We start from the raw sequence: 23905 nt of genomic DNA, 5'->3' as shown, positions 1-23905 counted from the left end.
ACCCCCAGTGATTACAGAGCCACCTGGCCTCAGAGGGACACCAGCAGGCCCAGGCCAGGGCACCACAGGGCACGAGAGTTCTGACCTGTGTGTACCTGCTGGAGGACCAGGACCCAGAAGTCTTCACAAGGAGGTGCTGGTGAGAGAAAGGCAGGGCTCCGAGGCACAGGGGTCCCAGCTGTGCTGGGCAGATGAGCGAGAGGGAGCAGGAACGGAGAGGGGCCGGGCGGATGGATCGGGGGAGTGGAGACTTAGGAATGGGACTGTTTCCAGCAGCTGAGACATGGGGAGCTGCGGGCTGCAGCCTCCCTGCCCAGACTGTGACCCCCCAACCCCTGAAATGAAGGCTCAGAAAGGACAGAGACAGCCAGGGTCCGAGGAAGGCCTGTTTATTCTGAGGGCGCGCATGCGCTATGGCTTATAGGGCAGACAGCGACGTTGGTCGGTTGGTCAGGTTCTGGGCTGGGGGGAGGCAGAGTTGGTGGGGTTTCCTTGGGGGAGGCTCCTGGCAGGGGCCAAGCCCAGAGGCTGGTGTCCCTCCTGGGGTGGGCTCTCACACAGGCACACCCCGAAGGCCTGGGGGCTGCTGTGCAGGGATTAGGGGCCTGTCCAGAGGCTGCTCTCCTCAGGGGCACAGTGCCTCCATCCTCAGGCCCCTCAAAGAGCCCAGACCCTGTACCCCAGACCCCTCACTGCAGGGAGGGCAGGAATGGGGCAGTTCCCACAACCACATCTGGCATCCCCAGCATGCACACGGCCTGCAAGCCCCCCGACGGTCCCTGGACGTCCCTGGGACTCCCATTTGGGATGGCTGCTGCTGAGGGGATGGGGAGGAAATGGTTTGCAGAGAAAGGTTTGTTTTATTGCAATTATTTAGAGAGCACGTCCTGAGGGGGATGGGGGCGGGGCTCTGGTATTAAGTGGAAACATGTGTAGAGCTAGAGTTCTTTTTGGAAAAAAAGCAAAAACACAAATTCCTTTAAGTCAGCAGGCCCAGGCAGAGCAGCCGGGGCCGGGCCCCGCGGGTCACCACTGCCTCTCCCCCCTCTCCCTCTCTTTCTCTCCCTCTTTTTCTCTCCCTCTCCCCCCACCCCCTCACTATCTCTCTGGGTCTCTCTCACACCTCAGGAGCTCCCTCTCCCCATCTTGCTGCCACACGCCCCTAGCACCCAGTGGTTGGGGGGTGGGGGGGTGGCAGGGCAGGATGGGGGCTCACTGGGGCACAGGTTGGTTCCTGGGTGGTGGTGGGACCACCACGGCTTGGGGGGTAAGGATGGCCCCTCCAGTCCACTGAGGCTTGGGGAGCTCTGGGTGGGCCTGAGGGGCAAGGCCCAAGGTCCGTGCAGGAGGAGCCCAGCGGGGAACAGGCAGGGAGGGCTCAGAAGTTGCTGAAGATCTCTCGCTTCCGGTTCCAGTCCATCTGCGGCGCCCGCTTGTTGACCCTGGTGGCTCTCGCCTTCTCCTTGGCCTCAGCTGCTGTGGGGCTCAGGTGGAGGCCGCTCTCCTGAAAAGGGTCGCGCCTCCAGGTGCTGCCATCCTGGGGGTGGGCACAGTGGGCAGGGGGCTAGAGTGAGCCCTGGCCCCAGGCCCCCAGGCAACTGGGCCTTCCCAGGGAGTTCACACCAGAGGCCACCTGGTGGCAGGCCCAGGAGGGCTTCCTAGAAGCGGTGGCCTTACAGCCCAGGCTGACAGCTCCACAGATGCCCGCCCCCAAGGCCTCAGGCCCCCCAGCGTGTGAACAGCAGTGGAGGTGGATAGGCACCCACTACCTCAGTGTCCTTGTCTAAGCCAGGCAGGTCACTTCGGGACGAGCACATGGAGCCGCCATTGAGCTAGGAAACCAAGGGTAAGGTGTGGCTTTAGGGGCCCCGCCCAGGAGCTGCTGTGCACACACAGGCTTACACACACACACGCGTGCACACACCAGAGCTGCATTTATTCCTCCATGTGGCAGTGGCCACTGAGCTTCTACTACACCCTAGAGGTGCCTGAGTGCCCTATGAGGCTGGGCTGTGGCTGACCCAAGACAGGATCCAAGGGGCATCAAGCTGGGAGTGACAGGGCCAGGCTTGGCCTCACAACCATGCTACACAAGGACAGAGATCTCGGGAGGCCTGGGGACCCCCAGAAGTGCCCTTGAGGTCTCCCAGGCCCACCCTATCTATCCACTCCCACTCTCTCACCTGGGCCGAGCTGGTCCCGTTGGTGACTGGTGACGGCAATGGACCTGTGGGGACAGTGTGTCACTGGCCACTCAGCCCCCAATGCTTCACCCCAGCCCTGGGCCCCAGGGCAGCCGCCCACCTTCCACATGCTCCTCGATGGGTGTGACCCGCAGCCGCTTGAAGTGCTCATCCGTTTCAGGGTCCACCACCAGCAGCTGGGCCTCGTCCTCCCGCGCCTTGATTCTGGCAACCACCTCTGCATGGCGCAGCCCCTCCACATTCTGCCCGTTCACCTGCCGCCGCCGCCAGCACGGGATCAGTGCTGCCTGAGCGCAGGTCCCCACCAGCCCCCCGAGCCACTCGGCCAGGTGTGGCATCAAATATTCATCAACACTGTCATCAGCCACGGCAGCAAGAGGAGCACCAGCTCAGGTTCCCGGCATCTCCCTCCTCCCAGTGAGGACCTGGGGCCCAGACACACACGTGCGCACGCACACGCACACACACACACAGAAGAACACAGGCACAGACACACACGGGCGCTCAGGCACAGACACACACAGGGGACATGGACCCAGATACAAACAGAAAGGACGCAGGCGCACACACACGGGACGGTTACCTCTATGAGTCGGTCCTGGGCACGGAGGCCAGAGTGGGCAGCCGGCGAGCCCAGGTCCACCGAGCGGATGTACTGTCCAGGCCGGGACTTGTCACTGTGCAGGTTAAACCCGTAGCCCTGGGGGCCTTTTCGCAGGTGGCAGAGCCTCGGACGCAGCTCCCTCAGGGGCCCGTTGACATCCTGCAGGCACAGGGACGTGGGGTGAGGCTCCCACTCTGACCTCCCACGCTGGAGGCGCTGCCCCCACCCGAGGCCTCCGGTCCCCTGTGTGCGAAGGCAGCAGTGGCAGTGGCGGGAGGGACCCCCCCCCCACACTCAGCATCATGCCCCCACCTGACGGCAGCCCTGGTCTCAGGGACCAGCACGGCGGGGGCAGGGGGGCGGTTAGACTGCCTGTGACAATCTAGCATCTGGATCTTGACAAAGCCTTCGTCTCCAGACTCCCAAAGGACCTGTGATGGGATCAGGGGCCTTACAGTGGTGTTGGGAGAATCAGCAGGCTCAAGGCTAGGGCTGAGCACAGACCAGGGACTTAGGAGGGACCAGAGGCGATGAGCTGCCACGCGTCAGTGTCCAGGAAGGCTGTCCCCACGGGCCCCGCCTGTTGTCTACCGTGTCCCCATCCGGAGGGTGGGGCTGGCAGCGTAGGACTGTAGGACCGGCCAGTTTTGTTTACGCTCCCAGAGGTCTGCCTAGGGCTGATGGCAGTGCGGCTGTGTTTGCTTTCACATTCCAGAGCAAGCTGGAGCCGCCCCCACCCCCACAGGGCCCAGAGACAGGACGCTTGGGCTGCAGCCTGGGCAGGAGGGAGCAGAGTGAGGGGCTGAGGATGGGGCCCGCCTCCACCCTCTCTGCCCGGCACGCAAGGCTCACGGTGCCCTGAGGGTCCCCGCGCTGACACCCCAGGGCTATGCCGCCGTTTACCTCTGGCATCCTGCAGTAGGGTTCTGAGCTGGGGGTACAGGGGGCCGTGCAGGCAGAAGCCAGACCCCAAGGCCCCCACCTAGCTGGGGCCTGAGGCAGTGACCACAGCGCTGAGTGGCCAGCGGCCACCGGTGCTCAACTGAACATGGCGGTGGCCAGAGGCAGCGGGCGGCCAGCAGCTCAGGTTTCCTGGGCACTCAGGGCTCAAGTGTGCGTGCGGGTGAGACTATGAGGGGTAGCTGTGCTCACCAGGGCCTTTTCCTGTCCCTCCACCTCCCTGTGTGTAGCCAGTGACCCTGGGCCAGGGTGAGGGCCATACTGAGGGAGGGCCAGCCTCTGGGCCTTCGAACTCACCCCAAACCCCAAATCTGACTGTGACTGCCTGGCTGTGGGACCAAGCATGTCTTTCCTCACAGAGTGGTGCCTTACCCCTGTCTCTGGGCCTTCCCACCCCGGCAAACACCTTCTTCCAGTCCAGCCTGTGCCCCTCCTCCAGGACCCCTTCCCTGACCCCCAAAGCCTGCCCCCTCTGAACCCCTGCTGCAGGCCACCATCTGCCCCATAACCCCAGCAATTCCAGGGACTGGGCTGCTGCTCCTCCGTCCCCCAGGGGCTCGGCCAGGCAACCTGGGCTGAACCGGGGTCTGTGAGACCCCAGGGTTCTCCAGGAGCTCACTTACAGACCCATCCCTTCTCCAGACACACCTGGAAGTACAGCACACCTGCTGTGCAGCTCTGAGGTGCCTCTCAGGTTTGGGCTGTCAGAGCACAGGTCCTGAGGCTGTCCAGAGATGGGCGTGACCATGGAAGTGTGAAATGACCACACCTGGCAGGTGGACATGGGACCAGGTGGCAGAGGTGCATCACACGGTCACAGAGACCAGACATCCAAAAGTAGGCTGGCAAACAGGCTACACACACCCATGCAGCGACCCATTGTGTGAAAGGACAGCCCTTGGCCCCGGGCCCTGTGGCCTCTTCCCACGCCCTCCACAGTGGTTTCAGGGTATGGTCTCTCAAGGCCCCTGAACAGGAAGCAGGACTGGGGCGGGGGGGGGGGGGGGGGGGGGCATCTGGGGCCATGAGGCCAGGCAGAATGTAGTCACTTCCGGTTCGAGACCATAGTGGCCATCTCCCTGCCTCAACCCAGCACGGCCGCCTCTTGCCGCACAGCCAAGCAGTTTTTCCTAACATCTGGCCTAAATCCCTTTCTTTAAAATTAGTGTCCAAGGAGCGCCAAACTTGGCACTAGTCCCTCAGGTTGAGGGGCTTCAATGGTTGTGGGGACAAGGCTGGCTGCGTCGAGAACTGGGGGGGCCCATGGGGAGGGGGGCGCAGGCTGGGCCAGTGCATTGCTCACATTCCTAGCTCTGCCCTGGCTCAGAGCACTTCCTGCCGCCTCCCAGCTAGGCCCTCAGGCTTCCACAGGCTTCCAAGCCCGGGTTCCCAACCAGGCAGCCCAGAGCTGGACAATCCCTTGTCTCCCAGCCATGCCTGTGACCAGACAAAGAGCCTGGCATGGGGGGTACCCCTGGAGCCGGGCTGTACTCCCCCCAGATGGTGACTCACCAGCCCTGGCAGAGAAAGGGCCCCATTGTTGCTCAGGGTCCAGCCTGCTCACACCAGGGTCACCAGGGTCCCCAGAGTCCCCTCTCTCAACCCTTGGGGACAGAGACTAAGCCGGCTGCCAGTGTCCTCACTGCCCACCCTGCCCCCACCCCACCTGACCTGCACAAGCCCCTGATATGGGCTCCGTGGAGGGGCTCCTGGGGCCGGGGCGGGTGGTGTGGCAGTTCCAGAGCGAGCCATGGGAGGCAGGACAGAAGCGGCAGGCAGCAAGCATCCAGCTGGAGTGGCCTGAGCTCTCCGGCCAGCCCAGGCTGCCACCCCATTTATCCACCTCCCACTGTGGCCCAGGCTCCCCAGGGACAGGCGGGGACATGGGGCTGAGTCACTTTGAGGAGTAGGGTGGTGGCTGAGCCCCCCTCCCCTGCTCAGGCTCCAGCCCGGCGCCCCCCACCAGCCAGGTTTCCGTCCCAAGAAAAGAAGGAAGGAAACTGCTGGGAGGCCCTGCCCTGCTCCCAGGACCCAGGGCTGGGGAGACAAGGAGGCAAAGGAGGGGACCCTGGCCCCAAACATAAGAGAGTCCTGCTGCAGCTCATGGGGGGATGGGGAGCAGGAACCAGGGAGCCCCAAAAGCCCTCATGTAGGCACTGCATCCTATACCAGGCAGTCACCCTCTGCAGGACTCTGTCCCCTCACTCACTCTCAGCCCCCGAAGGCCTCCAGAACTGGAGGTGGAGGCATGGGCTGGCTGTGAGTGGAGGAGGGCCCAGGGTCCCTCACAGCCCTGGCACCACTGGCTGCTCCACTGCTATTTGGGGGCGGTCCCCCGTCATCACTGTCAGGATCAGCTGCACCACAGCTGCAGCCACCCCAGCCCAGTCTGAGCGGGGCGGAGTCACCACTGACAGCCCGGACAGCCCCCCGCAAGGGAGGGGCCAACCACATCAGTGTCCTCCCCTGCCCACCTCCCCCCTCCCTGCCCAGGACAGGAGGACATTGAGCCAGAGGGGCCCTCGGGGCCTGGACTCCCACCTCAGCCCTTCCCTCCACAGGACACGGAGGGTGGGCCCCTTCATCGTGCACCTAAGCAAACCACACACCTCTCCCCAGTTCTCCTGTCCTGCTGCCCTTGAGACCCCATCAGGGCACAGCCCTGTATATAAGCATCATCCTCCCAGGCATCCTGACAGCCCACAGTGGGCGGAAGCTAAGCCCGGTCTGTGGAGGTCAGCGGAGGCCCAGCTCCTCCTTCCAATGCTCTGAGCTCAGCCCATTAAATACCGGGTCTCTGGCTGGGAGGGAAAAGAGAGACCCTGTCCTCAGGGGCTCCCCTGACCTTCTGGGGTCCCTGCCCCCAGGCCATCCCCAACCACAGAGGGACCTGCCAGATGGGCCCCACTTTGTTCTTCTAAAAATACACCAGCGGAAGACCCCTCCTAGGGCTTCCTGCAGCCCCCAGAGCCTGAAATAGTGGAGGGGGAAGCTCCCACCCAAGGACAAGGTGCCTCCCCACCCTCCAGATAAGGCCCGAGGACAGAGTTTTCCACAGGAAGGTGAACTCAGCCATTTGTGTCTAAATCAATGGACAAACGTCTAGGGGGAGGGGCGCTTCCTCCTGGGTGAGATGCCCTGGGAAGGAGGGAGGCAGAACTGGGCTCCCCACCACCACCACCAGCACACTGTCCCAGGGGTCCCCTGAAATCACAAATCTGACCCTAACACCCCCTACTCTGTCCTTCGGTGGCCCTGGGGCAAAGTCCAGACCCCAAGACTTGGCACTGTGGCTCTAACCACCCCCTCAGCTTGCTCTCGAGCCATGGAGAACCAAAAGGGTGGCAGGGGTTCATGCCCACGCCTGTGCCCAGGCTGCCTCCCCACCAGGAATGCCATCCCCCCACCAGGAGAAGCCCCAGGCCCCACACCATCCAGGTCATGGGCACAGCCAGCTCGCCTGGAAAACATCCAGGAAGGGGACAAGGCAGGTGTCAGGATCCCCTGCACATCCAGAAACTTCAGATCTCACACCCCCACCAGCCCTAGGCCAGTGGTTCTCAAAGTAGGCTCTGGGGAACCCTTGGCTTAAATCCTCCTATAAGGGATTTTTCTCTTTAAATAAAAAAAGAAGAAGAAGGTAGAGGGGGCTGAAAGACAGTAACACAGGGCTTCCAGGAGGGCAGGACAAGAGGCTCTTCCTGCTGGGCTCCAGGCACTGCCCCGGTAAGGCCACCCCGCAAGCCCTGCGACCTTAAAAAAGGCAGAACTGGCCTCCCCACCACCACCACCTTCCTCATCCCCAGTTCTTTCCCAGCTAGCTCTTCCTGTCTGGAGGGGGCAGTGAGAAGGGGGAGATGCCCCAACCCCTGCAGACCCCCAGCTGAGGACCCAGCTTAGAGATTCCTCAGCTAACCCTGCAGAGGAGGGCCAGCCCTCTCTGAGGCCTTCAGAGCGCAGACAGACAGAAAGACAGACACCAAACACAGGCACAGAGCTAAGCACACTCATTCCTGGGACATCCCAGCAGCCCCTCCCCTGGTTCCTCAGCCCCTAGGCCAGGGAGGGGGCAGCTTGTCAGAATGGCCCTTCCTAGGACAAGTGGCTCTGAGGAGCATCCTGGAGAAGAGGGCCAGAGACAGCGGCCCGGGCACCAGGGCAAGGCTGCCCTGATGCCACCTGGTTTAGTGCACAGGCTGGGGGCAGAAAGAGTGGCTCCAAGTAGCCAAAAGGTCACAACCAGGGGCAGAAAAGGGGTCCAGAGGGGCAGCAGAGACGGAGAGAGATACTTCTAGAGATGACCAGAGGCGGAGGCTGCCGTCAGGAGGCCGAGAAGGTGGTTCTGGGAGAGGTCAGGGTGGTCCCTGTGGGCAGAGCCCGCCATACCTTCTGGGCAACCTCAGAGCTGAGGCTGCCCGCTCGTGCCCAGTCCGGCTTTGGCTCCCAGGGGTCGTGGGCGGGCGGCAGCCCTCGCTGGGCCATCTCCTCGGTGCAGGTCAGCTGCCGCCGGCGGAGCTCCTCGTCTGTCTCCTTGTCTACCACCAGCAGCCGAGTCCGGCCCTCCACGGCCTTGATCCTCTGCACCACCTGGGACAGGCGGGTGGCGGGAGCAGGTCACGGCCGGCACTCCGGGCAGCACATGGGCAGCGGCACCACCCAGGGCTGGCCCAGGGCTGCGGGCAGGCTGCGAGCCTACCAGCCACGGGGTGGGCGGCTGGACCGAGAGGCCCGCCGGCTCCACCCCCCACCCCCGCTCCAGCAGCTCCCTCCCTCTTCTCCTGGGACTCGGACACAGAGGACCCAGGCTGCAAGGGCTGCGGGGGCCTCGTAGGGCCTCACCTCGGCCCAGGAAGTGACAGAGATGATCTCAGCTAAGCTTCAGGTTTTTAGTCTGCCTGTGTACATGTGTGTGGCCAGCAGCCTTCTGTTTCAGGGTGTCTCTAGGTCTGGGTTTGAGGGAGAGAACTGTCTCCCTGGGGCCCAGTCTCGAGTGTATCTGTGTCTTTTTCTGTCTTTCCCAGTGGTGGACCATGGTAGTCTAAACCCCTGCCTCCACGCTTTCCGTTCTCTTCCAGGCCATGACCATGGACCTATTCCTGCTGGACCTGTGGAGAGAACACCTGGGTTCCTGTGGCAGGGCACCTCCTCAGGTACCCACTCACAGCCTGGGAAAGCAGGATTCAGATGCAGCAGGCAGAGGTGGGGAGGGGCAGGTCCCCCTGCAGAACAGGTATGGTTATGCAGGTGTCTGTGCAGTGTCTAGAGAATGTGCATGGCCATGGAGCATACATGCCAGTGTGTGCCCAGAGGAGGGGCAGTACCCACTAGGCATAGGGATAGGAAGGGCAACACCCCACCCCTACCCCAAGGCCTGGGGAAGGACAGACAGGACTCCCACTAGCTGCTCACCAGATGTTGTCAAGAAATAGGAGGGTTTGAACCAGACCTATCTTTGCCCCAGTTCTCCTCTGTACCTGCCTCTCCCCATGAACCACAGTCACAGGAAGACCCCAGGAACCTGATGCTTCCCGACTGGGGGACCCAGACAAGTCACCCAGTATCTCCAAGTATCAGTTTCCTAATCTGTAAAATGGGAGTCATAATCATACCTTCTCCCTCCCAAGACAGGGGGAAGGTCTCACATGGTCCTGTGTGTGAAGTTCTTAGAGACCAGCACCCAGGGAGGCCTGGGATAAGCATTGCTCTTGGGGCAAGGGTGGCACCGACTGTTAAACAGAGGCCAGGCACCAGCTCTGCCAGGCCCTCCCCATGGCCTGTCAGTCCAAGCTTTCTGGCCGTGACCCCCACCCTCCTTCAGCAAACAGCCTATCCAGCTGACATTCTGGATAAAAGACAGAGGGACAGCAGCCAGACAAAATCTCTAAGGGTAGAAGCAGGAGTTCAGCTCCCAGCCCAGGCAAGAGCCAATTCACTCATCTCTAGGTCCAGGGCTGGCCACGCAGACAGGTGCTAGAGGACCCTGAGTAGAAGGGATGGAGGAAGACTGGACCCAAGCCAGGTGAGTCCCTGGTCAGTGGGAGATGGACACCCCCCCAGGAGTCAGCACCTGCAGAGAATCTTCCTCTGGCCTTTTTCTTGAGCTGCAGGAGGCAGGGGGCTGCAACCAGTGATCCCTGCCAGGCCGCCCAGCAGCCTCTTAGGAGAGGAATGTGCTGCCACCAGCGGCAACTCCCACCAGGACGTAAACACCATTGACCAGGACACACACTAATACAGCAGCTGCAGACACACTGCGGACTACACATAGTCGGGTGGGCAGACACACAGGCTGGGACACACACACAGAGCCCAGTTCACACACGTCCAGGCATGCTGACCTGTCCACAAACATACACCTCCAGGGGCACAGACCTGTATACTCACGAGCACACAGTTCAGCACACCATTCACTCAACTGATGCAGGGACACACAGTTGTGCCCTCACTGTGACATCCCCCGCAGGTACACATGTGAGGGACCCTATGAGTGACCCTCACATTCACAGACATACCCAGTTGTGTACACACGCACATGTGTACACGCTGACAGAAAAGCACCAGGGTCCCCAGGCACAAGGAGACCTCCGAGGTGCCAGCTCCTCCACACACTGCACTGAGGCGGGAACAAGACTGAACAGCAAGTGTTCTCGAGGAAGGGCTGAGAACCAGAGAAGCCGCAGTGCGGGCCCCTCCCTGCCAGGATTCCCTCCCGCCCCCCACCCCACCCCCGCTCAGTGCAGGACCGATCTGGGGTGGAGGAGGCTGGAAAGGAGGCCGGCTGCCGCTGCCTCCGTGGCCAAGTCCCCCACCTCTCCACAGGAGCCCACGCAGGCCCGTGGGCGATGCCCTCCTGGCCGGGAGAAGGGAGCTGAGGCCTCGCCGCAAGCAGCGCCGAGCCCGATGGTCATTGGCGCCCTCTGCGCGCGCGGTGCAGGGACGCGCTCCAGGGATGCGGGCGGAGTGGGGGGGGCGCGGCGGGGTGGTGGGCCGGGGCCGGAGCGCAGGCACCCACCTGGTGGTGCGTCTCGCCCTCCACGTTGACGCCGTTGACCTCGACCAGCCGGTCTCCGGCGCGCAGCGCGGCCGCCTCGGCCGGGGAACCCGGCTCCACGCGCCGAATGAACTGCCCGCGGCGGCCCTTCTCGCCGTGCAGGTGGAAGCCGTAGCCGTGCTCGCCGCGCACCAGGCAGCACAGGCGCGGCCGCAGCGGCTCCGGTGCGGCCATGGCGCTGGCTGCCCACTGGCCGGCCAAGGGCTGGCCGCGGCGTTCACGCCCGCCGCCCGCAGGCAGGGGCGAGGGGACCGGCGCGGGGGCGGCGGCGGCGCTGGGGACCCGGCTCGGCTCCCGTCGCCTCCAGCTCGGCTCCCGTCGCCTCCAGCTCCAGCTCCAGCTCCAGCTCCAGCTCCAGCTCCGGCTAGGGCTGCGGCAACGCCCCCGTGCCCGCCCCTTCCCCGCCCCCTCCGCCCAGCCGCCCCCGCCCCTCTCACCGCCCCGGGTCCAAGCCACCCAGTCCATTTTCCTGCCTCGGCGCCCCACCAGCCCAGGGAGGCCTGGGGGGAGGCTGCAGGGCCAGGGGACCCCCGGATCACCAGGACCCCTCTGTCTCGCCCGCATTCTGGGCAGCCTCCTTGGCTCCAGTGCCTTTGCCTCCTATGCCAGTAACATTTATTGAGCACCTACTGTATGAGCAGCACGGGCATTGAGGCAGGCCCTCAAGGTGGGAGAGGGGATGGAGAAAGGGTCCTCAGTCTGAGGGACCCACATACAGGGACCAGAGGGTAAGAACAAGGGCCACAGCTCTGCCCACCCTCCTCGGGAAGCCCCCCCCCCCCGCCCCCTTCCCATGCCCCATTTCTGAATTAGGATCCCTCTGCCACCCAGAGCTGCCCTGACCCAACACAGAGTCCTAGGATGGGCCAGGAGGCAAAAAGAGGGGTTTGAAACTGACAAGGCAGCAACCCCTACCTATATCCTGTAGGCCAGCGACTCAGTGACTTCCTGGCCTTCCCCTGGAGTGTTTGTGCCTATCTGTGCTACGTTTGACCATTAAATATTCCCCACCACCATCCCCTCCTTTTGCCAGGGCCCCTCACTCCTGTCCCTGCCCATCCCAGGCCTGGTGGGTGACTGCAAACGGTGAGGGAATGACATGCACTTGTCTGGCTGGAAGGAGAGGGTCTTTGCTACCCTCCTCCTGATCTAGCATGAAATGGTCAGCATTCACAGGAGCTGCTCCCTTGAGCAGGCCCCTCCTGCACCCCAGCCCTTCCTCCCCTCCCCTCGCTCCACCTCCCCCAGGACGAATGCCCCCTTCCCCCAACCAATGGAGAATCATTTATTCTTTTTACATTTCTGAGTACATTTTACCCAGAACAGCCCTAGAGGGCTCAGGCCATTTTACAGATCAGGAAACAAGTCTAGAGAGGGAAAATACCCATGCAAGTTTCCCCAGCTCCCCTTGGGCCCAGGGCAGTGAGGTTCCAAGTCCACACTCTTCAGCTTTCTCAGTCACACATACAGGAAGATAGCTGAGCTGCAAGCTCACCCTCAACCTGCCCCTCCCCAGCCCTGCTCAGCCCCCTGTACCCACCTGGTCTCCCAGGGTCAGGCACAGGCGGCCCAGACAGTTCCCCATGAGGGGAGAAGCAGGCTCAGCTCAGGCCCAGTCCTTGCTGCTCCTTCTTCCCTCGCCTGTGCCCTCAGCCTGGGCTCCTAGCCCTGGATGGAGCACAGGGCCCGCCTCTAGAGAGCCGGCTGGGCCACAGCCCCTTGGGTGTCCACACCTCAGCTGCTGCCCCTAAAAGCCACTTAGGCTGAAACAGCAAGGTTGCCCCCCCACCCCCACCTCTGAGTTCCTGGCCAATGCTGCCATAGACTCCTGCCTGGCTAGCCACCTCCATCTGTCTGTCTGTCCAGAGGCTGCCTGACTGGCTGTGACAGGCCTCCCTGGACACAACCTGGTACTGCTGCCCCTGGAGGCTGTGAGGATGGGTATGGACAGTGGGGTCCACCTTAGGTATAAGCCCCAGGTGGGGCTTAGGAGTCACCCTATAGCAACCAGGACCACCCAGGACCTCCCAGGCTATAGCTTTGAGGCCACACCAGAGTCAAGGGAGGTGGCTAAAGGGAAGACCCACAGACCAAGGGGTAGGGAAGGTAGGAACCCCTGGTCCCTTGGGTCAGGAGGCTTGGAGACCTCCTCCCTTTCTGTAGAAGAGACACTCCTAGATCAGCCTTCTGCAGCCCAGGACTCAGCCTGTGAGTACGGATGGATGGGAAAAGAACACCACTGGAGGGTGGGGTAACCAAGGGATGTGGTCACAGCCAGGGGCCAGGAACACTGCATCCCAGAATAACAAAGGAGGCCCCAAAGCAAAAGCCAAGGAAGTACCAAGAAAGGTTAACAGAGTAACAAAGCCAACATCAGAGTAACAAAGGAAGTGGGTAACAGCAACAGAATAAAGGCAGCGGGCTACAACCTGCAGGGAACCACTCCAAAGGGGGAGCAGGAACCAGTGAGAGGGAACAGGGTGAGTACAGAGGGCCTGGGGTGATAAAGGTGAAGAAGGGTGACCCAGCAGCTCTCTGGGCAAACTCTCCCAGGTCTCTTCCCTCAGCCCCACTGAGCAGAGGTGTGAGAGGAGAGAGACCAGGCAGCAAACGGGAGGGAGAAGCCTGGGCATTGGCCCTGTAGTGTGCACTGAAAGATGTTTGGGCTGGAAGCTGTTTGGGTCGCTGGGGATGGACTCGGGGAGGTGAGCGCCAGGCCAGCAGCAGGCGGGAAGTCGGGCAGGTCACAGGTGAGTGGAGGTCTGGGTGACCCCCACCCCCTCACCCTCCTGCGCTCACCCCACTCCTGCCGTCTTGGTTCGCTGGGATGCGACAGAGGGAGAGGAGGTATGTGACAGAGGGAGAGGAGGTATGTCAGACCTTCTGGTCCTCCTCTCCCCTAGATCCACCTGGGGTGGGATTGTCCTGTGCTCCTGTTTCAGAGGAGGGGGTTTCCTCTGACTTTTGAAACTACCTCCATGTGGAGATGGGGCTGAGCCTGGACGGAGACCCTGGGGTGTGGCCGTGGGCAGAGGCCTTGTCACTGCCAGAGGGAGGGCTGGGGGCCCTTTTGGGGTGGTGTCATTAGACTTATTCCCGGGTAATGGCCCTGAGCTTCCCAGGCCGGCGCCGCCTCTCTAATGGGAATTAAGGTCCTCATGCGACGACCGGGCCTCTCTTACAACCCCTTCCTTCAGATTTCGTCAGGTCTGTCTTCAGAGCCCCACACTGGAGCCGGCGGGACAAGCCCAACGGGAAGAAAAATGAGGACAAGAGGCCCACAGTCGAGAGGGAGAGAGAATGGGAGAGGCCGCGAGGACAGACGGGGGCGGAAGCGCAAGAGACGCCCCGGAGGCCTGCCCCGCCCACTAGGGGATGGCCCTGCCCACTACCCTCTCCTAGCCCCTCCCATCGCCGGAGGCACGAAGTGCAACCGTAGCCCGGGAGAGCAGCCGCGCAGCGCCTCCTTCCGGCTCTGCCTGGGATTGCACCGTCTGGGGAGCTGCCCAAGGTCCCACCCCCCTGGCTCTGTCTGACAGGTCCAGCCCTGCCATGTTGGGGATTGGGGTGAGACCCGCGCCCTAGGGCTGCTTGCACTGCAGGAGCATAGAGGCGCCATGGGGGTGGTAGGCAGAGAAGCTGGGCCTCTGCCGAGCCCCTAATCGGCTCTGCTTTCTCATCTTAGATCTGGCACCAACGTCTCTGGACTGGGGTATCTCCAGACAACATGAAATCTAGCCCCTCACTGAGTATTCCAGCACTTGTGACAAAACTTGCAGGCCACTTGGTGCCAGACCCTAGCGAGCACTGGGGAAACATCTCTGAGACCCAGGGAAACAGATTTGTGTACCTTGGCAAGGGGAAGCCCCCAGGAGAGGCATTTAACCTGGCCTGGGGCCCTGGACACCTCAGGCAGTGTGGAGCACAGGGCTTTTCTGGAATCTGCCTAGAGTTCCTGCAGGCTGAGTGGGGAAGGGGAGGGAGGAATGAGACTGGGGAACAGAGCCCAGCCTCAGTGCATGGATTTAATAGCATGGGTGGTGGGAGCCCTTGAGGTGCGTGCACTGGGGGTGACAAAGTCAGGACACCCATGTTTTGAAAGGCCAAGTTCAGTGAGGAGCAGAGGCAAGAGCACTGGAGGAGTGGGGAGAGAGTAGGTTGGCTTGAGTGGTCTGTGACTTCCCCCAGTGCAGATCCTAGAGGGGAAAAAAAAAAAACCTGAGTGGAATCAGGGTAAGTAAATTTTGGAGTCCATAAGAATTGGAAGGGTGGTAAAATAAAGTACCCACTTTAGCAGACCATGTGGGGGAAAGGTGCCCAGGACATGAGAGGAAATTGCCAGTGGGGAAAGGCCTCCAGGGGTGCTTCCAAAGGCCAAGCGGGGTAGTGTGGGAGCTGGCTCTACATGGGCATCCCAAAGCCAAGAGCTAGGCAGACATGAGGCCACCCCTCCCTTGTCCTTGCTGGGTACCAAGCAAGGACAAGGGAGGACTCCAAGGGCAGAAAGCATCAGGGCACAGTGACCAGGCACCTCGAGGTCCAAGACAGTTGTGGGAGTCCGAGCCCACAATGAAGAGGGTTGAAGGGGGAGCAGAAGGGTGGAATGGGGGGGGGGGTGCTTGAAGAGGACCCAGGTGAAGGGAGGTCCTTCCTATTCAAGATGGCTGAGCACTTTTATAAAGGTGACTGGAGACAATAACTGGAAATGCAGAAGGCGTAAGAGGTGGAGGGGTCCCTGAGGAGGCAAGGGGATCTCAGGTGCAGGGGCCGTTCCTCCCTAGGAAGAGAGCATGGCCATGGTAACAGGGGGTTCCCACTTTGTCTCTGGAAGCCCTTGGCTGAGGGGAGGGAGGGGTTCCAAGGAGATCCAGGTTTGAAATGAATGCTGGGAGATGGGGGAAAGGCTGGATGGGCTGCCAGATCTTAAGGGCTCGCCCCCTTTTGGGAGGGCATTCTCCCCAGGCGAGCCAGGGGGCATAGTGAGGGAGCCTCCTGTGGGCCTCCTGGGAGGCTGGGGTGGGAGCTGCAGCTCAGCTCGAAGGGTGTGAGCTACTGCTCTCCTCCTCTTGCATACCTTGGTGCATGGCAGCAGGGCCCAGGGTCTGACTATCCTCCCGCACACCCGTGGGATACCCCTCCCCTTCTGGGGGATCCTGGGACCTGGTCTGATGACCTCACCCCCTAACAGAAGGGGCAACATTGGCAGAGAATGGAGAAGGGGACCCAGCCCCCAGCAGTGTCTGCCTTTGGTCCCCACTTCTGCCCTGCAAGGACATACAGATCTCAGCCGGGGTGTGTTGTGGGGAGCTTCCCCTGGCCAGCCGGAGGGCTCCTGACATTTGCCAGGGCGTGGGCGCGGCTGTTTGCGCCCCGAAGCTAGATGACAAAGTACACATCGCGGAGGAAAAGGGTCACACGCGGGGGCGCGGGAACTAGGCGGGTTTTATTGACCAGATGGCCGGCCTCCTGGCCGAAGACACTCCGCCTGGGTCAGGCGGGGGCGCAGGCAGGGGCTGCGATCAGGACGGCTCTGGGGCCAGGCGGGGGCTGGCGAAGGCGGTTCCCCGCGCAGACCACGGCTGAGCAGGAGACTCTCCGAAGGCTCTAGAAAGAACAGAGAGGACCGTGGGGAGAGGGTTGTGCGCCCTCCACTACCGCTCTCCCCACTCCCCAGGCTGGAAGAGTAGAGACTGCTCCAGGAAAGCCTTCCTCTGCTGGGAGTCGGGGATGAAAATGTCGTAGGGTGTCCTATGGGCAGGCACACGTGCGCTCCGGGCTCAGATCTCCCGAAACCCCCTCGTCCGCTGCTCTCCCCTCGTACCTGGCCTGCTCCGCCGAGGTCCAGGAGTAGGCGCCCAGCCGCAGCTCCGGTTGGGGCGCGGACTCCGGGGCGCGCGGGCTGCGAGGCGCACCGACCGGGAGCCCAGCGTGGGAGCTTCTGCGTCGCATCTCCCACAGTTTCTGAACTTCGGAGGGAAGCAGCAGAGCATCGCGGGCGACGGGCCCGGGGGGGAGGGCGCTTCTGGCAGGTGGCCCCTGGGGGAGCACGCCCAGGCCGAAGCTGTCCCAGGCAAGGGGCCCGGCGGCGGGGCTCAGCGCTCGGCGCCACAGGTAGGGTGAGCGGCGCAGCCCCATTAGCAGGCCCGCTGCGCGGCCCACCGTGTGGTAGCGGGGACTCGCCACGTGCTTGTACCAGGCGCCGGCGGGCAGCGGCGGCAGCAGCAGCAGCAGCAGCAATGCCAACAGCCGGCGGCTCGCAGGGGCCCCCCGCCCAGGACCCCGCATCCCCGTGCCCCGCGCCAGGGTGCTCACGTTGACGGCCGCCCGGAGGGGCGGACTGGGAACTGGCTCAGTCGGGTCTGGACGTGCCACGTCGGGAAGCCGGAGACCAGGAGGCTACAGGCTGGGAGTTGGTCCCGGCGGGTCCAGCTATAACTGCTCGGTGGCCCCGCCCCTGCTCGCCCCCGCGGTACCTGCAGGGCTCCCCAAGGGTAGGAGGAGGGATGAAGGGAGAAGAGGAGCGCAGGCAGCGGAGCGGGGACGTGGGTTACTGAAGTACCCTCGCTGAGTGGGCCTTTAGGTAGAATTCATCTTGACGCTCTGCTGGGGGCTCCCCTGCTCCCTTCTCTCAGCCCTCTCTGCCTCTTCCCCCCAAGGAGAGGAACTGCCAGGCATAGGGATGGGAGGACAGGTTATTCCCAGAGCCAGAGCTCTTGCAGGTGGGGCACAAAAAGAGCAAAGACAGGGATGCTGGAAGAGCCCCTACTGGGTTAAAGCAGGAGAGCTGATTGGTGAGGACCCTCTGCACCACTCAAGACCCCTCTGTGTATCTCATCCCCGGAGGACTGTTCCCTATCCTCACCTAACACAGCTATCAAATCTGTTTCCACACCCCTTCCTCTCGTCCCTAAGCCCTAGCTTCTCCCCACCAACCCACTTCCCAGCTGCAGCTGGATGGATGCTTGCAAATTGCAAGTTTGGCCACATCAAACCCTCTCTGAGACAGAGGTTATGGTTAAGCTCCCAGAGTAAAGAGTCAGCCACTCATACCCCCTGCCCTGGCCTGGGCAAGATAAGGCTCTGCAGACCTCCAGCCTCCTCTTTGGTTATGATCCCCCTAAAACCACTTCCTCTGGCCAGGCCGGTCTTAATTCATTTGCCATACCCAACAGCTCATGAGTTTGTCCACCTCTGTGCTTCTGTACCTGGGATACCCCAACATTTTCACTCTGGCAAACTCCTACTCATCCTTCAGGATCCTGCTTAAATAGCCCTTTTCTGAATAGTCTCCTAGAGTATCCCTCTGTGCCTGCCTGGACTTAATAGCCCCCTTCCAGAAGGCAGGGCCTGACTCATTCTTGCCTGAACCCTAAACAAGGGAGGATGAAGCCCTCAAAATAATCACACCTCACTCCACCCCCCCCCCCAGCAACCACACTACTCACGGGGTACCTTCTAAATCCCAGACACCAGGGATCCTGAAATACCTTATTTTGATCTCCAAACAATGGCACAAGGTGGGACAATTATAGATTCCATCTACCAATGAGGAAACTAAGGCATGGCAAAAGTAACTTGTTCCAGGTCACCTGTTGGGTAAGCACTGGGAGGAGTGGGGCCCAACCTAGACCCCAACCTGAGAGTTCCAGTTTGGGGACCCCAGCTGCAGCGCTCAATGGAAAACTCCCCTCCCCTTCTAACTATCTCTTCAGCAAAAGGAGGGTGATCCCAGGGCCATGGAGGAACACAGTCTGGGTTTGTCCTTCCTCTCAGACCTCCATGCTGAGAGAGGCACAGAGGGGCTGAGGATGGTGCCTGCTTCGGAGGCATGAGGGACAGAAAGGTTCTGGCGATCCCCTGGCAAGGTCTAGAAGCAGCAGCAGCTCTCTGAATGAAGGCCCTGCAGAGCTGCTGAGGAACGTACCTTGGAGCTCAGTGCCCCAGGCTTGACAGTGGTGGGTGTGGGGGGAGGGGTAAGTGCCTAAACGTCTCCTGCCTCAGTTTCCTCATTTGTAAACTGGGGACAATCATAGTAGCCTCCTGGTCAACTTGCTGTGAGCATTAAAAATCCAGGCTTGGGGCTTCCCTGGTGGTGCAGTGGTGAAGAATCCACCTGCCAATGCAGGGGACACAGGTTTGAGCCCTGGGTTGGGAAGATCCCACATGTCACGGAGCAACTAAGCCTGTGCACCACACCTACTGAGCCTGTGCTCTAGAGCCTGCGAGCCGCAACTACTGAGCCCACGTGCTGCAACTACTGAGCCCACATGCCGCAACTACTGAAGCCCCCTCACCTAGAGCCCGTGCTCTGCAACAAGAGAACACACCGCAATGAGAAGCCTGCACACCGCAATGAAGAGTAGCCCCCACTCGCCGCAACTAGAGAAAGCCCACGTGCAGCCACAAAGACCCAATGCAGCCAAAAATTAAAAAAAATAATAATAAAATAAATCTTAAAAAAAAAATCCAGGCTTGGTCTTGACACTGTGCCTGGCATACAATAGGCACTCAATAAATGGAGTGGCTACCATCTATTGCTGTTGCTGTCCCCTAAACTGTCAGAGAAAATCCTTTGATAGCCCAGGGACCAGGCAGCGCAGGGGTACAAAGGAAGCCGCCTGCGCACCTGAAGGGGTCTGGAGGACCTCAGGGACCAGCAGGCCTAGTGGAAAGCTGCCTCCTCCCAGCCCTGCCGCACTCTCCTGGGGCCCCTTGGCCTTGAGAGCTGCCTGGAGTGCGTGGTGGGCGGGCAGCATGGCACGACGCGGGCTGCCAGGGTCCCCTGGTGCTACCGCCCCCTCCCTGCTAAGGGGATGTAGGGGACTGCAGACCAGGTGGACAGGGAACTTCTGCAGGGAGAACACCATCATTATGAAATCTGATCAATGAATCATGGTCTATGCTGTAATGGAGGTTTCTGCGCAGTTAGAAAATTTAAGAGAACTACAATTAGCAGCGTAGATAAATCTGAAAACGCAATGCTGGGCAAAGAAAAAAATGCTCTGCACAATGATACATCCAGTGTCTGAAGTTTAAATACCAGCGATCCCTCCGGCTTGTTTATGTTTGCAAACCAGAGGGAGTGAAAATGTCAGGGTGCAGGTGAAGGAAGAAGGCCAAGTTGGGACAGAGCAGGGAGGCTGCCTGTCAGGTGGAGGTATGTGGAAGGCAGGCAGGAAGGGAGCCCTGGGCTTGGTAAGGGAGAAAAGCACGGAATAACTTGGTGGTCCCTGGGGGCTCCCAGTTTGCGATGCTTAGGAGGAGGGGCTCTGCGCCCTGCCCAGCCCTGAGCCCAGGAGCCCAGGGACAAATGTCTGCCAGCCTTCCCTGACCTAGTTGTCTAGAGCCAAAAGTCTATTGCCAGAGGATGAAGTGACCCTAATGGTCCATGAGAGCCGCCTCGTCTTTCTGGGGTTCACCACTCCTTTCATCCACACACAGCTCCTCCTAGAAGTGAACTGACCATGGCTTCTGACTATCTGCACACCACCTCCCCTGACACTGGACCAAGCCCTCCGCGGACTGGAACGATGTCTGCCTTGCACTCATGGCCCCCATCCAAGGCACAGAGCCTGGCCCCCAACAGGAACCCCATCCTAATGACACAGTAAATAAGAAAAATCTCATTAAAAAATTATGTTTTATCAAGGTCATATACATTATAAGTCAAATGCTAGTATAAAGAACAAAAAAAAGCTGTCTCTGTTCCACCCTTTCACATCCCCATCCTGCCCTCCAGGGGCAACTACTTCCAACTCTTTCAGATATTTCTCCACATTTGCCTCCATGTTTTGAAATCATAAACTTAACTGCTATTTTTTAAATGCGTGGTCTTTTTAAGGAGGTATAACATGCGTTGAGGAAAGTGTGCACATCTTAACAACTGTATTTGTTACATATGCCTACACCTGTGTGCCCACAGCCCAGACCAAGGCAGAAAAGATTTCAGCTCCCTGGGGGGGGGGCCTTTTATTCCCCACTCCTAGCCAGAAGCCCCCAGCATAACTCATCCATCGTCTTGGATCAGCATTTTCTCAACCTCAGCATGGATGGCATTTGTGAGGCTGCCCTGGGCACTTGTAGGTTGTTAAGCAGTATTCCTGGCCTTTACTCATTTGTGTAGGCAGCAAAATAGCCCCTCCCTAAAGACATCTATGCCCTAATCCCTGGAACCTATGAATATATACTTTACATGGTAAGGGGGAATTAAAGTTGCAGATAAAATTGAAGATGCTAATCAACTGAACTTAATATAAGCAAAGCACCGCGAATTATGCAGGTGAGCCCAGTGTAATCTCAAGTGTTCTTAACTGCACCACAACTACTGAGCCTGTACTCTAGAGCCCATGAGCCACAACTACTGAGCCTGCGCACAACTACTGAAGCCCGCATGCCTAGAGCCCTGTGCTCTGCAACAAGAGAAGCCACTGCACTGAGAAGCCTGTGCACCGCAACGAGGAGTAGCCCCCACTCACCGCAACTAGAGAAAGCCCGGGTTCAGCAATGAAGACCCAAAGAAGCCAGAAATAATAATAAAAAAAGAAATTGGAGAGAATTTCTAGCTTCCAGTATTCCAGGATTGCGTCTGATTCTCAATCCATCTTATAGGTTCTTCTCCTTCCCTCCTGAAGCTCTTGGGTCCTTTGCTTTATCTGCAGTACTCTGGCATTTCCTGATGCTGTCCCTCATTGAGAGTTTTTCTCCCTTGGTTGGTCCCTTTCAGCTCTGGCATATCTTGCCTTATTGGGTCTTTGATAATCTGTGCCTCTCCATTTTCTGTTGCCTCTGAAATTCCTATTAGATATTGCACTGTCTGGATTCAGACTTTTATTTTCTCTGTTTTCTATCTGATTTTCTCCTCCTGCTTGCTGAGAGATTTCCTCAACTTTATCTTTCCATTTGCTCTTGAACTTTTAGTTGTTATGTTTTTTTTAAATAAATTTATTTATTTTATTTATTGGCTGCATTGGGTCTTCATTGCTGCACACGGGCTTTCTCTAGTTGCTGCGAGCGGGGGCTACTCTTCATTGTGGTGCGCAGGCTCCTCATTGTTGTGGCTTCTCTTGTTGTGAAGCACGGGCCCTAGGCACATGGGCTTCAATAGTTGCAGCACATGGGCTCAACAGTTGTGGCTCACGGGCTCTAGAGCACAGGCTCAATAGTTGTGGCACACGGGTTTAGTTGCTCCGTGGCATGTGGAATCTTCCCAGAGCAGGGCTCGAACCCGTGTCCCCTGCATTGGCAGGCGGATTCTTAACCACTATGCCACCTAGGAAGTCCTGTTGTTATGTTTTTAATTTCTAAGGGCTCTTTCCTTAGAAATTGTGCTTCATTTTGTGGTTGTTATGGTTGTTCAAGGTATCCTAGTCTCATTTCACGGAAGCAGTATCTTTTCCATGAATAGTATATATATATATATCTTTCTAACATTTCCTTCTGATCTCTGAGTTGGCTTGTTTTCATCCCTGTATCATACACCGCAGGCTTTCCTCATGAGTCTGGAGATCATTGCCTGCCTGGCCACAGTTATGAGTGAAACCTTACAACACTGGCAGACTGCTCCTTTTGGGGGGGTGGCGTGGCTTGCTGAATGTGGGCTTCACTGTAGGGCAGCTGGGCAGCAGGACAGTTTTTCATTCCCTAATGGGGTATGACAATCCTTTTTTAGCTGGTGAGTTTCCTCAGTGGACTATCCTCCAGTTTCCTGCTAGGGTGAGTAGGGGGTGAATTGGATACAGGGAGGGCCCAGGCTCCCAGTCAATGCATTAACTTCCATGCACTTCTATTTTCAGCCCTTTCAGTGAAACTTCTCATCAGGGTTCCCCCAAAGGTCTTAAGGGTATTTTGTAAAATGAGTCACCTTCCACCTTCTGTCATTCCACAATTTGATTACATCTTTCACTAGCTGCTTGCTCCTCTCCTCTTTTTTGTGCCCATGGAAAAATAATCTTTTATTTCTTTGCTGTCCTTTTAGTGAGGTTTTGTGAGGGGGAGATGACACCTGGATGTAGCCAATCCACCAGGTTTAATTGGTATGATGATCCCTGTTTTGCAAACGAGGAAGCTAAAGGCTCAGTGAGCTGACCGAGGTCACTAGCAAATAAGTAGTCGAATTGCGGTTTCCAGCCTTTAAAAAAACAAAATTCTTATTTCTTTTGGCTGTCAGCATGCAGGATCTTATTTCCCTGACCAGGGATTGAACCTGTGTCCCCTGCAATGGACAGGTGGAATCTTAACTACTAGACTACTAGGGAGTCCTCCAACCCATTTCTTTCTTTCTTTCTTTCTTTTTTTTTTTGCTGTGCGCGGGCTTTCTTTTTTTTTTTAGCTGCGGTAAGTGGGGGCTACTCTTCGTTGCGGTGCGCGGGATCCTCATTTCAGTGGCTTCCCTTGTTGAGGAGCACGGGCTCTAGGTGTGTGGGCTTCACTAGTTGCAGCACGTGGGCTCAATAGTTGTGACTCACGGGCTCTAAAGCGCAGGCTCAAGAGCTGTGGTGAACGGGCTTAGTTGCTCCGCGGCGTGGGATCTTCCTGGAGCAGGGATCGAACCCGTGTCGCCTGCATTGGCAGGCGGATTCTCAACCACTGCACCACCTAGGAAGCCCTCCAGCCCATTTCTGATTCTAAAGTCCAAGATCATCCCCAGAACACACTCCCTCTTTTCCAGAAGGGTTCAGATCTGGACTAGCCTCCTTTGATAGCGGAAGGGAGGTCCTGAGTGTGCCTGGCCTCCAAGGGCAGTGAGGAGGACTCCCCAACAGCTGGAGAAACCCAAAGGCCCAGGATTCACTACCATCCACTCAGCAAACTTGCCCTGATGTTTCTCTGCATCAAGCCCCTCGCTCAGCTGGGTGGGCCCAGCCATGAAGAGGACAGGTTCTCTACCTGCCTTTTCTATCCGGACTAGAGGAGACTGCCCCTGGCTTAGAGACTGATGTCACCGCGTGTTGTCTTTTCCGATAGGGGCTGTGTTTGTGTGTGCACGCGCACGTGTGTGCCCGACGATCAGGCCCGTGTGCATCCCAAATACAAGAGAAATATCTGGGTTGGAGAGAGATTTTTGGTCCCTAATAAGGTTGCAATATT

At 59.2% G+C, this 23905-nt stretch overlaps 2 protein-coding genes across 4 annotated transcripts; both read right to left on the bottom strand.

Moving 5' to 3' along the window:
- Nucleotides 1-379: 379 nt before the first annotated feature.
- Nucleotides 380-11128, bottom strand: NHERF2 (NHERF family PDZ scaffold protein 2). 3 transcript variants are annotated; one of them, XM_057695857.1, is made up of 7 exons: nt 10781-11128; nt 8155-8355; nt 2788-2967; nt 2305-2458; nt 2184-2227; nt 1770-1832; nt 380-1537 (listed from the first exon to the last, which is right to left on the bottom strand). In XM_057695857.1, exons 1-7 carry the CDS (start codon nt 10991-10993, stop codon nt 1379-1381), a joined length of 1014 nt encoding a protein of 337 aa, XP_057551840.1. In that variant the 5' UTR covers nt 10994-11128; the 3' UTR covers nt 380-1378. The 3 variants fall into 3 exon arrangements, with proteins under 3 accessions (XP_057551840.1, XP_057551841.1, XP_057551842.1); XM_057695858.1 differs by lacking the exon at nt 1770-1832; XM_057695859.1 differs by lacking the exons at nt 8155-8355; nt 10781-11128 and adding an exon at nt 5440-5570.
- A 5210-nt stretch (nt 11129-16338) lies between these two features.
- Nucleotides 16339-23684, bottom strand: NPW (neuropeptide W). The gene is made up of 4 exons (XM_057749535.1): nt 23613-23684; nt 16641-17215; nt 16475-16567; nt 16339-16423 (listed from the first exon to the last, which is right to left on the bottom strand). Exons 1-4 carry the CDS (start codon nt 23682-23684, stop codon nt 16339-16341), a joined length of 825 nt encoding a protein of 274 aa, XP_057605518.1.
- Between the last annotated feature and the right edge of the window lie 221 nt (nt 23685-23905).

The sequence above is a fragment of the Hippopotamus amphibius genome, chromosome 9 (genome assembly GCF_030028045.1).
Source record: "Hippopotamus amphibius kiboko isolate mHipAmp2 chromosome 9, mHipAmp2.hap2, whole genome shotgun sequence".
NCBI lineage: Eukaryota > Metazoa > Chordata > Mammalia > Artiodactyla > Hippopotamidae > Hippopotamus > Hippopotamus amphibius.
Note: the sequence above shows the minus strand (reverse complement) of the source record. Positions and strands in the feature narration are given on the sequence as shown.